At 41.8% G+C, this 14,814-nt stretch overlaps 1 protein-coding gene across 1 annotated transcript; it reads left to right on the top strand.

Annotated features, from left to right (window-relative positions):
- Positions 1-1,453: 1,453 nt before the first annotated feature.
- On the top strand, positions 1,454-10,020 carry LOC145950427 (uncharacterized). Its single transcript, XM_083061514.1, has 3 exons — positions 1,454-1,782; positions 1,873-2,080; positions 9,715-10,020. The coding sequence occupies exons 1-3, from the start codon at positions 1,454-1,456 to the stop codon at positions 10,018-10,020; spliced, it is 843 nt and encodes a 280-aa protein (XP_082917640.1).
- The last annotated feature ends 4,794 nt before the right edge of the window (positions 10,021-14,814 follow it).

Below are 14,814 nucleotides of genomic sequence, written 5' to 3'. Positions count from 1 at the left end.
TGGGCGTGAAAATGGTTAGGGTAGTTTCGGTAGGATGGGATGTCACTTATATTGCTCTATTGTTAGCCCACCAACCCGTGGTGGGCCGGGCCGGGCTCAACTTTTTCCAGCTCACCAATAAACGAGCCGGGTTGGGTTGGCCCACCAAAGGCTCAACCCGTGGTGGGCCGGGCCGGGCCGGGCCGGGTTACTCGTTTTGACAGCTCTATCTACAATTGACTTGGTAATGCATGCCAAGATCGTGGTATGCCTGTACCCAACTAAGTTATACCTGACGGTAGATCCAGACTTCCAATTGTGTAAGTGACATCATCTGAGTAAACCTGAGTGAGGATTATATCCTGTTTAGTTGTGACCGAGCGGGCGCATTGGCCGTGAAAATGGTTAGGGTAGTTTCGGTAGGATGGGATGTCACTTATATTGCTCTATTGTTAAGGAGATCTCCTAGGTGTATGCGTGATGACGCATTAGATGATTGATATGCATTGATATCTGTCATGAGTTGCATGTATTGCATGATTGTTATGATGATGAAGTGTGTGGTGTTTGACTTCATGTTTGATGAATGGATGATTTGATTGAGATGGAAGTTCCTTTGGGACTTGAGTTAGACGCATGTGTAGTATAGATTTTTTTTTTGTACTTGTATGATTGATTTTTGAACTCTAGCTTACCCTTCTGTTTCCATGTGGTGGGACTACAATGATCATACTTGGTATGGGAGCAGGTCAGGGATAACTTGGAGTTGAGGTGACCGTTTTGAGACGGGGAGTTTGATCCTCGTGTTAGAGTTACCATTTTGGGTAACGGTTTTATTTGTGCTTGACCAGCACTAGGGAATATTATTCTTGGGATGACTATACATATATGGTGTTCTATTTTGTATACAAAAAATTATTTTTATTCTTACCTATACTTGTATGTATGAGTTATCCAGCTTAATATTTCTCGTAGTTTGCTAGTAGTAGTGCGATTCCACTAAATGTAGAGACCATGGAGGGTCGTTACACTTTTATGGTATCAGAGCCAGTCAAGTCTTTTGGATACTCTGTGGGGAGTGATCCTTCTATGTTCCTGTTGTGTCATATCTCTGATATGTGTTAGTTTTGGTGATATATGGTGGTATAGTGTTACTAAAAGAATGTTTTGAAACTTTTTAGTATGGTGAGGCCACAATATGATCAGATTGCTAGGGCCATGGAGATGATGGCCATGGCGATGCAACAACAAAGTGCTCACTTTGCTCAAATGGAGGCCGGTAAAGCTGCGACTGAGGCAGCTAGACCAGTGGTCTCTCAAGAGGGAAGAGATTTAGCAAAGTTTAGGAGATGTCAGCCTCCTCAGTTCAAGGGGGATTCAGATCCTGATGTGGAAGATCAGTGGTTGAGCGAGATGGAGAAGATTTTCAGTTCTAGGGTCTTTTGAGAAGTGGAAGTTGGCCTATGCAGTTTACATGCTGGCAAGCAAGGCTGAGTACTGGTGGAGAGGCACCAGGCAGATGATGGAGAGCAGAGGTGTGGTTGTAGATTGGGATTGCTTCAAAAGAGTTTTCTTGGAGAAGTATTTCCCGGACAATGTTAGATATGCTAAGGAGGCGGAGTTCATGAGACTACATCAAGGGAGCTTGTCTGTTTCTGAGTATGCTATGAGATTTGAGCATCTGGCTTATTTCTACTCTCAGGCCATATCTGAGGCTTGGAGATCTAGGAAGTTTACAGAGGGGTTGAGGCATGAGCTGACGAGGGTCATAGTCCTTATGTCCATAGTGGAGTTTCCTGCCTTGTTTGAGAAGGCAAAGACTGTTGAGAGATTGGAGGGTGGTGGTAGCAGCGGCAAGGCTGCTAGAGTTTAGGAGGGATCATCTGGATCCAGAGGGGAGGCCAGTAGAGGGGACCCTATGACAGGCATGTTCAATCTCAGAGGGGTGTTTTTAGTAGGGGACCTCGTCTTGCTACTTCTCAGAGTGGAGCACCATCAGTGCGATGCTACAAATGTGGAGGAGCACATGTGGTTAAAGATTGTTCCCGTCCGGGGAATGTTTGTTTCAGATGTGGCAGGCCAGGCCACCTTTTCAGAGATTGTCAGATGCCATCTATAGACACCCAATTTTGTCCGGGGGCACACAAACAAGGAAATGGACCTCCGTTATGAAGGGAAGGAGCTTCCAAAGCAGGCAAATAACAAGATAGGACATCAAAAGGCCGAAAGGCTAAATAAGGTGGTGTTAGTAGCCCAGAACGGGCTGTTCCAAAATCGAAACTGGTCGTTATGAACCCCGAAACAGGCCGTTCCAATATCAGAACGGGTCGTTCCGACGTTACTAAAACACCTAAAGAGTCCTAGGCTGGAATGGGTCGTTCCAATACCAGAACGGGCCGTTCCAAACAAGTCAAATTTCGAACGAGTCATTCTGGAAAGGGCAACTTTGTGTTAATTTCCACTCTGGAACGGGCCGTTCCATTTTCAAAACGGGCCTTTCCATTTTCAGAACGGGCCGTTCCGTCAAGGTACGTAATTTGCACATAACGATTGACCTAGAACGGGCCGTTCTAGCCCCCTTCTGATTCCTATAAATAGAAGCCTCGGGCACAGTTCTCATGGCAGCCAGAGAAATTTTGAATAAGACTCCTTTGAGTACGAAAATTCTCTATATCTCTCCCCTCTATTATATTTCTTGAGATTTGTGTCGCATCTCTATCTTCTCTCTCCCTCCTATTGTATTTCTTGAGATTTGTGAGGCATACTGTAGTGTGAAAGGTCGCCACAAAGCACCTTCTCCATATTTGAAGATTCAATAGAGCTCGTTCAAGAGGTTTTTCAATCAATCTACTTCTATATCTTTTATTTCTCATCTTTATCTCTATCTTTTATTTATGACAAAGGCAATCATGTAGATATTTTAGGGTTAGTTGTATAATTTAAATTTTAAATATGTAAATAAAGAAGCGCCAACACCAAAGAGACGAGGAGGAGACCCGGACGAAATGTCTACGTCTTTAATTGCTTTTGGAAAAGCAACACATAGTTACTCCAATGAGACGAGGAAGAGACGAGGAAGAGACTCGGACGAAATGTCTACGTCTTTAATTGCCTTTGGAAAAGCAACACATAGCTACTCCAAAGGATAAGTAAAGAGGGTCAACTGTAGACACCCAATTTCGTCCGGGGCACACAAACAAGGAAATGGACCTCTGTTATGAAGGGAAGGAGCTTCTAAAGCATGCAAACAACAAAACAGGACATCAGAAGGCCTAAAGGCCAAATAAGGTGGTTTTAGTAGCCCGGAACGGGCTGTTCCAAAATCAGAACGGGCCGTTTTGAACCTTGGAATGGGCCGTTCCAATATCAAAACGGGTCGTTCTAACGTGACTAAAACACCTAAAGAGTCCTAGGCTGGAACGGACCGTTCCAAACAAGTCAAATTTGGAACGGGCCGTTATTGAAAGGGTAACTTTGTGTTAATTTCCACTCTAGAACGGGCCGTTCCATTTTTAGAACGGGCCGTTCCAGGTTGCGTAATTTGCACATAACGATTGGCCTAGAACAGGCCGTTCCAAATCCAGAACGGGCCGTTCTAAATCCAGAACAGGTCGTTCTGGCCCCTTTCTAATTCCTATAAATAGAAGCCTCGGGCACAGTTCTCATGGCAGCCAGAGAAATTTCGAATAAGATTCCTTTGAACACGAAAATTCTCTATATCTCTCCCCTCTATTATATTTCTTGAGATTTGTGTCGCATCTCTATCTTCTCTCTCCCTCCTATTGTATTTCTTGAGATTTGTGAGACATACTATAGTGTGAAAGGTCGCCACAAAGCACATTCTCCATATTTGAAGATTCAATAGAGCTCGTTCAAGAGGTATTTCAATCAATCTACTTATATATCTTTTATTTCTCATCTTTATCTCTATCTTTTATTTATAACAAACGCAATCATGTAGATATTTTAGAGTTAGTCGTATAATTTAAATTTTAAATATGTAAACAAATATTAATAAAGGGGATTTAATATTTAATTTATTAATTCTTATCATGTTAACTTTATTATAGGGTACCGATTGAGGGCGCTGTAAGGGTGCTTAATACCTTCCTTACACATAACCGACCCCCGAACCCAATTCTGGTTATCAAGGCCATTGTTGGATCTTTAAAAACCTTTTCTTTTTCCAATGTTTTGAGTAAAATATTGGTGGCGACTCCATGAACCTATTTTCAAAATCATTAATTAAGAATTAGTCTGGTGTCCGGGCATTCCTTAATTAATGAGATTTTTAAAAGGATGTCTAAACCATATGTCGCGAGATCAGAAATTTTCGGGTTGCGATAGATGGCGACTCCATTGGGGAAGTTTAAAGAGGGTCAGGCCCATTTAATTGATGAAATTAATAAAATAAAAATATTAATTTAAATATTTTTCCCCTTTACTTTGTTTGCTTTATTTGTTTGGCTTTAATATTTGTTTGCCTGTTTAAATTCTGCATATGTTTGAAATAAATTGCACACAAGCCTTTGCACACAATAGTTCCCCCTACACCTGGGGGCATGAAGGTATTAAACATAGGGAGTGATTGACGTACGACCGGCCTAAGTTTGGCCTTGGAGCCTGCGAGCCTTGTCGAAAATCACACTCAAGGTGATAACTGGTTACTCTAACCCGAAATACTGCGACAGACCTTAGAGTTTGTCAGGTGACGGCGATAGAGATACTGGGTCCCTATAATGGGGGCACCTTGGGGGCCTAAAGACCAGTGAGATTAGAACTGTCCTATACAATGCACTTTTCTTGCAGGGACCACAGACCAAAGATTTAAACGTGATTGTTCGCGGGTGTATGTTGATTGAGCATGTGTGTGTGCATTTGTTTGCATTATTTGTTCTAATAAGAGTGGATTAATTTTTTAAAACAAGCAAACTGATAATAAAAATATAAAAAATTAGAGAAATTTATACCCCTTTTGTACATTCTTAGGTCATCATATCATAACATCATATAAGTAGTTTCCTTTCCAAAAAAAATATATGTATAATACCTTTAAAAAATATATGTATATTCGTATCATGCATCATATCTCATAGTTAATCAAAACATGATAAATTTTAGGCAAAAACAAAAATGGCATGCATTCTAGGTTAAGATTAGGTATTAGCAACATATAGAGAAAGTTAAGAAAAAGGAATGCTCTAATATACGGCAAAGTCCAAATCGATTTTATAAAAAAAATACTATGGTTGGGCCTTTGCTTTGATATGTTAATATTGTCAAAATCTATTTGAGCATTCACAAATAAACAAATAAATGAGACTGATATTTATTATTGTCAACTTTCTCTTTATTTTGCATTGCATTCATTTAGAACATATCCTTCTTGAAAAAAAAAAGAATAAATGAGAATAAAAAGAGAAATCAACCTATGTGCGTTAATCGGAAGTAATGGAAAGTGAGCCATGTATAAAAAGTTTAGGACAAAGAAATCCACAATCATCAAGATGTTAACTCTTGCCCTAAAAGGATAAAATCGTGTCGTACAACCGTGAAATCCAAGCAGAATAGAACTTGAGGAGGACGAATCCCTCAAACATTGAGTCAAAATGAATAGAGCTTTCTTGAAAGATGATTTTAACAAGAGAGAAGCATTGCTTGTTAAGATGCTAGAATGAAAACTTGCAAAGGGCATTCTAGGCAAAAAAAAATCGAGAAGCAATGTTTGTTCAAGCTGAAAATTGAGAGATCGCTTGAATGTTCCTCTTGAGAAGCAAGACTCCATGGAAAACTCTATCATCGCTTCTACCCATTCCTACTTCTTAGGAAAGGCTCAGGATATGGGTTGAAAATACCTTTACGAGAGAAGAAGCCAAAGGACCTCCCTCTACACGAGATCTTCTGAAGCGCCCTCCTTCTACACGAGATCTTCTGAAGCGCCACATCCATGCAAGTGGAGGACTAGCTCTACGGTTAGATGACTTAGGCCTCTCTAAGGGGAAACCTCCTTCTTTTTCTTTGTGTACGAATCACGAACTTGGGGATGCCTAGGCCCTCAAGCTACATTAAATGGGCACATGTAAATTGAAAATTCTATTTTAATGCCATACACTTTTCTACTTCATTTCTCTTCTCCCTTTTATCTACTCTAAGCCTCGTCAACAAACCTTAAATGAACAAGTACATTTGAAATAAGGACGTCATTAGAAACAATGGCTTAATATGCAATAAAAAACACATAAAGATCAATCAAATTTGGCATGACTTGTGGATAAAAGTCCAAATGAAATCAGTGCAAGGGGCATCCCCCTTTAATGAAAGAATGAAAGATGATCACAAATGATGCAAAGACAAAAGCCTAGCAGGAAACCCACTAAGGGGGCTGAGCAAAAATTAGGGCAAGGTCCGCTAGGAAACCCACAAACAAAAAGGGTAGCCTAGGCAAAAGTGAGGATTAAAGAAAAAAGAAAATGTCTGCTAGGGAACACATCTCAAGTAACCTAGGCAAAAGTTAGGACAAAGTAGCATCCCGAGCTAAAAATTGAAAGGCGGCTTGAGAAGATCATTTAATCAATATGCAATCCCAAGTCATCGCTTAACTTTGAAGGAAATAATAAGCTAACGCGGAAAATGATTTCCTCACTTTGAATGTGCTTGTTCATCAGCCTAAACCACTAGCCTACCTCAACCATCCATTCTTCTATAAACCATTTTTGAAAAAATCCTTTCTATCAAAACTTTTACAAAAAAAATATATGTATATATCCCCTTCCTCTCATTCCTCTTGACCTACATGGCATTAAGATAAATTTGAGAGATACACGGAATATGCACAGTGAACACTCATAAGGAAAAGATAGAGGTGTACTAGAACAGAGTCTAGGTACATCTTATCTAAGGGCTAACATATCATATTCGGTACAAGCGAAAGGGCCGAATTACACAAACCTCAGGTTCAAAAAAGCAACACTAAATTTGATACGGCTAAAAGGCTAACAATCCATGTCATTGATCAATGCGCATAGATTAATTTCTTGAAAGTAAAATCAATAAGCATTTAAGCATTAGCATAGAGGCATCATTGCATAACATGCATAGGGCACAAGTGTGCACAAAAGGGTATAACTTCACTTTATAAAAATATATATATATATAATAAAAAAATCCAATCCATTCCTGTCTTGCATTTTCATGTACATCCATGCATCCTTACTCACCATGGGGAATCAACAACCATCCATCAACAATCAAACAATCAATCATCAATGAATCAAAAGGACTCCGCAACAAGCGCCTGGAGAGGCATCACAATACTCACGTGGTAGGGGAAACACTAGAATCCCTGCTAGCCATCCACTTCTCTGCCCACCAGCACAGGAGCACATCAAACATCTCCTGCCCATCCACCTAAGGGTAATCTTTCATCCCACAACACCAACAAGAAAAGCCAAAAATGAAATTAGAGGCATCACGACACATCTCCTGCCCAACATCCTTGGGGCAATATCTACCATAAGTCAAGCAAACCAATGAGGGCACCGACAGTTTCCTCAAAATACAACAAAGGTCTAGAGAGACTATACTCACACCCCAATCCGGTATACGATAAAGCCGTGAGGGAAAGGTCTGGAGAGACTGTACTCGCATCCCAATCCAGTATATGACAAAGCCATGAGGGAAAGGTCTGGAGAGACTATACTCGCATCCCAATCCGGTATACGACAAAGCCGTGAGGGAAAGGTCTGGAGAGACTGTACTCACATCCCACTCTGGTATACGACAAAGCCGTGAGGGAAAGGTCTGGAGAGACTGTACTCGCATCCTAATCTGGTATACGACAAAGACGTGAGGGAAAGGTCTAGAGAGATTGTACTTGCATCCTAATCCAGTATACGACAAAGCCGTGAGGGAAAGGTCTGGAGAGACTGTACTCACATCCCAATCCGGTATACGACAAAGCCGTGAGGGAAAGGTCTGGAGAGACTGTACTCACCTCCCAATCCGGTATATGACAAAGCCGTGAGGGAAAGGTCTGGAGAGACTGTACTCACCTCCCAATTCGGTATATGATAAAGCCACGAGAGAAAGTTCTGAGAGACTGTAGTCATCTCCCAATCTGGTATACGAAAAAGCCGTGAGGGAAGCTGAGCTATGAAAATACTCCCTCTTCAACAAGCTACAAATAAAAGAACACACTATCACAAGAGAAACAATGGAGCATCTACTTGAAGATCGAAGATCAGGTGTACAGTTCGTTAGCCTTGTTACCTAATAGAGTATGCAACCAACACTCAACTACTCTAAAGGGCAACGACACGAGCAAATTCACCTATTCAAGAGAAGGAACGTAGAAGCGCCAACACCAAAGAGACGAGCAGGAGACCCGGACGAAATGTCTACGTCTTTAATTGCCTTTAGAAAAGCAACACATAGCTACTCCAAAGGACAAGTAAAGAGGGGCAACTGTAGACACCCAATTTCGTCCGGGGGCACACAAACAAGAAAATGGACCTCCGTTATGAAGGAAAGGAGCTTCTGAAGCATGCAAACAACAAAACAGGACATCAGAAGGCCTAAAGGCCAAATAAGGTGGTTTTAGTAGCCCGAAACGGGCTGTTCCAAAATCGGAACGGGCCGTTTCAAACCCTGGAATGGGTTGTTCCAATATCAGAACGGGTCGTTTCAACGTGACTAAAACACCTAAAGAGTCCTAGGCTGGAACGGGTCGTTCCAATACCAGAACGAGCCGTTCCAAACAAGTCAAATTTGGAACGGGCCGTTATTGAAAGGGTAACTTTGTGTTAATTTCCACTCTGGAATGGGCCGTTCCATTTTTAGAACGGGCCGTTCCAGGGTGCGTAATTTGCACATAATGATTGGCCTAGAACGGGCCGTTTCGAATCCAGAACGGGCCATTCTGGCCCCCTTCTAATTCCTATAAATAGAAGCCTCAGGCACAGTTCTCATGGCGACCAGAGAAATTTCGAATAAGACTCCTTTGAGCACGAAAATTATCTATATCTCTCCCCTCTATTATATTTCTTGAGATTTGTGTCGCATCTCTATCTTCTCTCTCCCTCCTATTGTATTTCTTGAGATTTGTGAGGCATACTATAGTGTGAAAGGTCGCCACAAAGCACCTTCTCCATATTTGAAGATTCAATAGAGCTCGTTCAAGAGGTATTTCAATCAATCTACTTATATATCTTTTATTTCTCATCTTTATCTCTATCTTTTATTTATAACAAACGCAATCATGTAGATATTTTAGGGTTAGTCGTATAATTTAAATTTTAAATATGTAAATAAATATTAATAAATGGGATTCAATATTTAATTTATTCATTTTTATCATGTTAACTTCATTATAGGGTACCGATTGAGGGCGTTGTAGGGGTGCTTAATACCTTCCCTACACGTAACCGACCTCCGAACCCAATTCTGGTTATCAAGGCCATTGTTGGATCTTTAAAAACCTTTTATTTTTCCAATGTTTTAAGTAAAATATTGGTGGCGACTCCATGAACCTATTTTCAAAATCATTAATTAAGAATTAGTCTGGTGTCCAGGCATTCCTTAATTAATGAGACTTTTAAAAGGATGTCTAAACCATATGTCGCGAGTGAACCTATTGTGTTGCCCATGGTGGATATCGACATAATCTTAGGGATGGATTGGTTATCTGCCTATCACATCCGTATAGATTGTGCTCGAAGAGAGTTGGTATTTCCTTAGTTGGAGGATGAGGTGTTGGTATCAGTAGGTCAGGCTGAGCAGTTTATAAGGGATGAAGATGAGTGCTTTATGTTGTTTGCCACTTTGAGTATTGATACAGAGAGGGCCATCACTAGGATTGAGATTGTTAATGAGTTTCCTGAGGTGTTCCTAGATGATGTGTCGGGATTGCCACCTATGCGTGATGTTGAGTTCAGTATTGATCTGGTACCAGGTGCAGGACCGATATCAGTGGCTCCTTATAGGATGGCTCCAGCTGAGTTGGTAGAGCGAAAGAAACAGATTGAGGATTTGTTGGAGAAATAAATGGTGAGGCCCAGTGTTTCTCCTTGGGGTGCTCCGGTATTGTTAGTGAAGAAGAAGGATGGTGGGGCCCGTTTGTGTGTTGATTATCGACAACTGAATAAGTTGACGATAAAGAATAAGTATCCACTTTCGAGGATTGATGATTTAATGGATCAGCTGAGGGGAGCTTCGGTAATTTTGAAGATTGATTTGAGATCCAGATACCATCAGATCAGGGTGAAAGAGAGTGACATACCAAAGACTGCTTTCAGGACTAGGTATGGTCATTATGAGTATGTAGTGATGCCTTTCGGTGTCACTAATGCTCCAGTAGTGTTCATGGATTACATGAACAGGATTTTTAGGTCATTCTTGGATAGATTTTTGGTGGTCTTCATTGATGATATTTTGGTGTATTCTAGATCTTTGGAGGATCATCGTGAGCATCTAAGGTTGGTTTTAGAGGTGCTGAGGGAGAGGCAGTTGTATGCAAAACTGTCTAAGTGTGAGTTTTGGTTGTCCGATGTGAGATTTTTGGGGCATGTGATATCGGTTGAGGGGATTGTAGTGGATCTAGCCAAGGTGGAGGCTATGATTTAGTGGGAGCGTCCAGGGATTGCTACAGAGCTTAGGAGTTTTGTTGGGTTAGCGGGTTATTATCGGAGATTCATAGAGGGTTTATCTCGAATAGTAATGCCTTTGACTCAACTAACTCGGAAGGATCAACCTTTTGTTTGGACAGATGCTTGTGAGAAGAGTTTTCAGGCGTTGAAGAGGCGGTTGACTACTTCTCCAGTTTTGGTATTACCTGACACTAGTGAGCATTTTGATGTGTTTTATGATGCTTCTCACCAGGGGTTGGGTTGTGTGTTGATGCAGGGAGGGAGAGTAGTGGCATATGCTTCAAGGCAACTTAAGACCCATGAGAAGAATTATCCTACTCATGATTTGGAGCTTGCAACTGTGGTGTTTGCCTTGAAATTGTGGAGACACTATCTGTATGGAGCGAGATTCAGTGTATTCAATGATCACAAGAGTTTGAAGTACCTGTTTGATCAGAAAGAGCTGAATATGAGGCAGAGAAGGTGGATGGAATTCCTAAAGGACTTTGATTTCCAGTTGATGTATCATCCTGGGAAGGCGAATGTGATAGCAGATGCATTAAGTAGGAAATCCATTCACATGTCGGCTATGATGATTAGGAAGTTGGAGCTGATTGAGCAATTCAAATATTTGAGACTAGAGGTGGAGGTTGTACAAGAACACATTACTTGTGGTATGATCACCATAACTAATGAGTTCTTGAGACAGGTGGGAACCAAGCAATTACAAGATCCAGAGTTGTTGAGGATTTTGGGATTGCTTGGTACCGAGAGGGCAACTGGTTTTGAGCTTGGTGCTGATGGGATTCTGAGATTCAAAGGTTAGATTTGTTTACCTCAAGATTCAGAAATAAGGAGAGATGTTCTGGAAGAGGGACACATGAGTCATCTTAGCATACATCCCGGTATGACTAAGATGTATCAGGACATCAAGAAAAGTTCCTGGTTGCCTGGTATGAAGAGGGAGATAGCAGAATTTGTGGCAGCTTGTCTGACTTGTCAAAAAGCGAAGATTGAGTATTAGAGGCCCGGAGGGGTTTTGCAGTTGATGGAGATTCCTGAGTGGAAGTGGGATAGTGTCACTACGGACTTTGTGGTTGGGTTGCCTAGGACAACTAGGAATAGTGACTCTATCTGGGTGATTATTGATAGGTTGAAAAAGTGTGCACACTTTCTTCCTGTCAATAAGAGGTGGTCCATGGAGAGGCCTGCACAGTTGTATATCAGAGAGATAGTACGGTTGCATGGAGTGCCTTCAAGTATTATTTCTGACAGAGATCCAAGGTTTACTTCTAGGTTTTGGCAGACTATACATCAGGCATTAGGAACGAGGTTGAGGTTAAGCTCTGCTTATCATTCACAGACAGAGGGTCAGTCGGAGAGGACAATTCAATCACTGGAGGATCTCCTAAGATCTTGTGTGTTGGATCATCTGGGTAGCTGGGAGGAAGTGTTACCATTGGTAGAGTTTACCTACAATAACAATTATCACTCGAGTATTGGCATGGTGCCTTTTGAGGCTTTGTATGGCAGGAGGTGTAGGACTCCATTATGTTGGTATCAGGAGGGTGAGTCAGTAGTGGTTGGTCCAGAGTTAGTTCTTCAGACTACTAAGATGGTTAGACAAATTCAGGAGAGGTTGAGGGCTACCTAGAGTCGACAAAAGTCTTATGTTGATAGGAGGAGGAGACCTCTAGAGTTTGATGAGGGAGAGCACGTGTTTCTCAAGGTGACACCCACTACTGGTGTGGAAAGGGCAGTAAGGGCTAAGAAGCTCACTCTGAGGTTCATTGGTCCTTACCAGATCCTTCGTCGTGTAGGTCCGGTAGCTTATTAGTTGGCGTTGCCTCCAGTTCTGTCCAACATGCATGATGTGTTTCATGTTTCACAGTTGAGGAAGTACATCAGAGACCCAAGTCACTTGGTAAAGATGGATGAGGTGCAAGTTAGAGAGAACTTGACCTATGAGAAAAGACCAGTAGCTGTGGTTGATCACAAGTTGAAGGAGCTTCGCGGTAAGTCCATCAGCTTGGTGAAGATTCTTTAGGATGCAACTACTGGTGAGGCAACCTGGGAAGTAGAGAGTCAGTTCAAGGAACAGTATCCATTCCTCTTTTCAGGTAAGCCTATTTTCAGGGACAAAAATTCCTGTTTGTTGAGGGCTAATGTAACGTAGTAAGTTATTCCAGAAGGCCCAAAAGCCTAGTATGGGTGATTTAGTAGCCCAGAACGGGTCGTTCCCAAACTGGAACGGACCGTTCCAAACTACTAAATTGACCTATAAATCGTAGTTGAGAACGGGTCGTTCCAAACCCCAGATCGGGCCGTTCTGGATGGAGTACGGGCCGTTTTGGATGGAGAATGGGTCATTCTAGATGAGTCCCAGAACGGGTTGTTCTGGTTTTAGAACGGGCCATTCTGCATGTGATTTTTTCACATGATGAAGGGGTGCAGAACGGGCCGTTCTGGCCACTCCTGAACTTCTATAAATAGGGGTTGTGCAGTTGAGGAGGAAGAGAGGTTTTTAGATAGAAGTTTTAGAGAGAAGGACTCTGGGTCTGCGAGCTCCTTTCTCTCCCAAATTTCTCTGTATGATTCTTTTTCTCCTCTATATCACTAATGTCTTCTGTCTTTTCTTGAAATTCAGACTAGAAAGCTTGCTTTGGGTGGATTGAAGTTCTGGGTTGAGCTTCGGAAGGAAATTCTACTTTTCCTCAGTTCTTGGCCATTTTGAGCCAATTTTCAGGTAAGGGAAGCTAGAATTTTTTTGTTTAGGTTGCATGTGAGTTTAGAAACTCAATTGATGCATGAAAGTCGAGGATCCATGGTGATCGGAGAATTCGCTCATTTTTGGAGTTTTGGAAAAAAATGGGATTTTTGGTGATTTTGATGCATCGGATGGGTGCATGTGAGATTTAAGTTTATTTTTGAGCTGTATGGAGCCTATGCATTGTGTTCTGTGTTTGCATGTGGCTGGATTTGTTGGTTTGGATAAGAGTTTTGAAACTCTCTAACTAGGATTAGGTCGGGCGCGCTCAGGCTGTGCAGGGCGTGAACATGTTTATTTGTGATAGTTGAAATGATGCTTCGGTATGTTTAAATTTTAAGTTTTAGATCATGTATGTATGATATATGATGTATGTTGAGGTGTGATTCATATGTATGCTTGGTAATGATATATCTGAATGTATAAATATGATATGACATGAGTATATGTTCATATGAGTATGATTGTTGATCATGATGGTGGGTAGACCATGTATGATGTATGATGCATTATTGCATGTGATGTCTTATGACATGTGTATGATTGTTGATCATGATGGTGGGTAGACCATGTATGATGTATGATGCATTATTGCATGTGATGTCTTATGACATGTGTATGATTGTTGATCATGATGGTGGGCAGACCATGTATGATGTGTGATGCATAATTGCATGTGATGCCTTATGGCATGAGTCTAGCCTAGGACTTGAGGAGAGGAAAAATATTTTCAAACCGGAAGAGCTAACATAGAGTCTCTTGAGAGTGGTGCTTGGATAGGCCACTGATATATGAGAGTGGTGCTCAGGTAGGCCACTGGATTTGGGACAGTGGTGCTCAGGTAGGCCACTAGGTTGGGTGAGTCTCCTCTAATTCCTTAGCTAGTGTTGGAGCAGGGTATGAGGTCGAGGGTTATTCCCTTAACAAAGTACTCGGGAAGGTGCGTGGATCCTTGTGGATAGTCAGTGGGCGAACTCTACAGTTAGAGCTGTCAAAATGGGCTCAGCCCGGTGAGCCAACCCGGCCCACCACGGGTTCGAGCCGGGTTGGGCTAAAAAAAATTTGAAAATTTTAGTGCGGGCCAATTTTAAACCCGGCTCACTAACAACCCGGCTCACCCGGGTTAAACCCGTGGTGAGCCGGGCTGACCCACCAACCCATAAAAAAAAAAAACTTGTGCTATTGGGTTGGGCCAAATAAAATTAAAATTTCTTTTACGCTGTAACCCTAATCACTAATGAGTTCTCATTCTCATTTCTCATTTCTCACACACCCACCCTCGTCAGCGCCGCAAGCCAGGAGCCTAGAAGGCACTACCCGCTCTTCACTCTCGCCGTCTTCACTCTTCATCGGCCTTGCGTGGAACTCCGACGTCGCCAGAAAGTGAACTCGCTAACTGCTCACGAATAATTTTTCCTCCTTTAGCTTCAGTTCAGGTAACGTTAT

The sequence above is a fragment of the Cajanus cajan genome, chromosome 8 (assembly GCF_000230855.2).
Source record: "Cajanus cajan strain Asha chromosome 8, NIPB_CcT2T_4, whole genome shotgun sequence".
NCBI classification, from domain to species: domain Eukaryota; kingdom Viridiplantae; phylum Streptophyta; class Magnoliopsida; order Fabales; family Fabaceae; genus Cajanus; species Cajanus cajan.
This window is presented reverse-complemented; position numbering and strand designations above follow the sequence as displayed.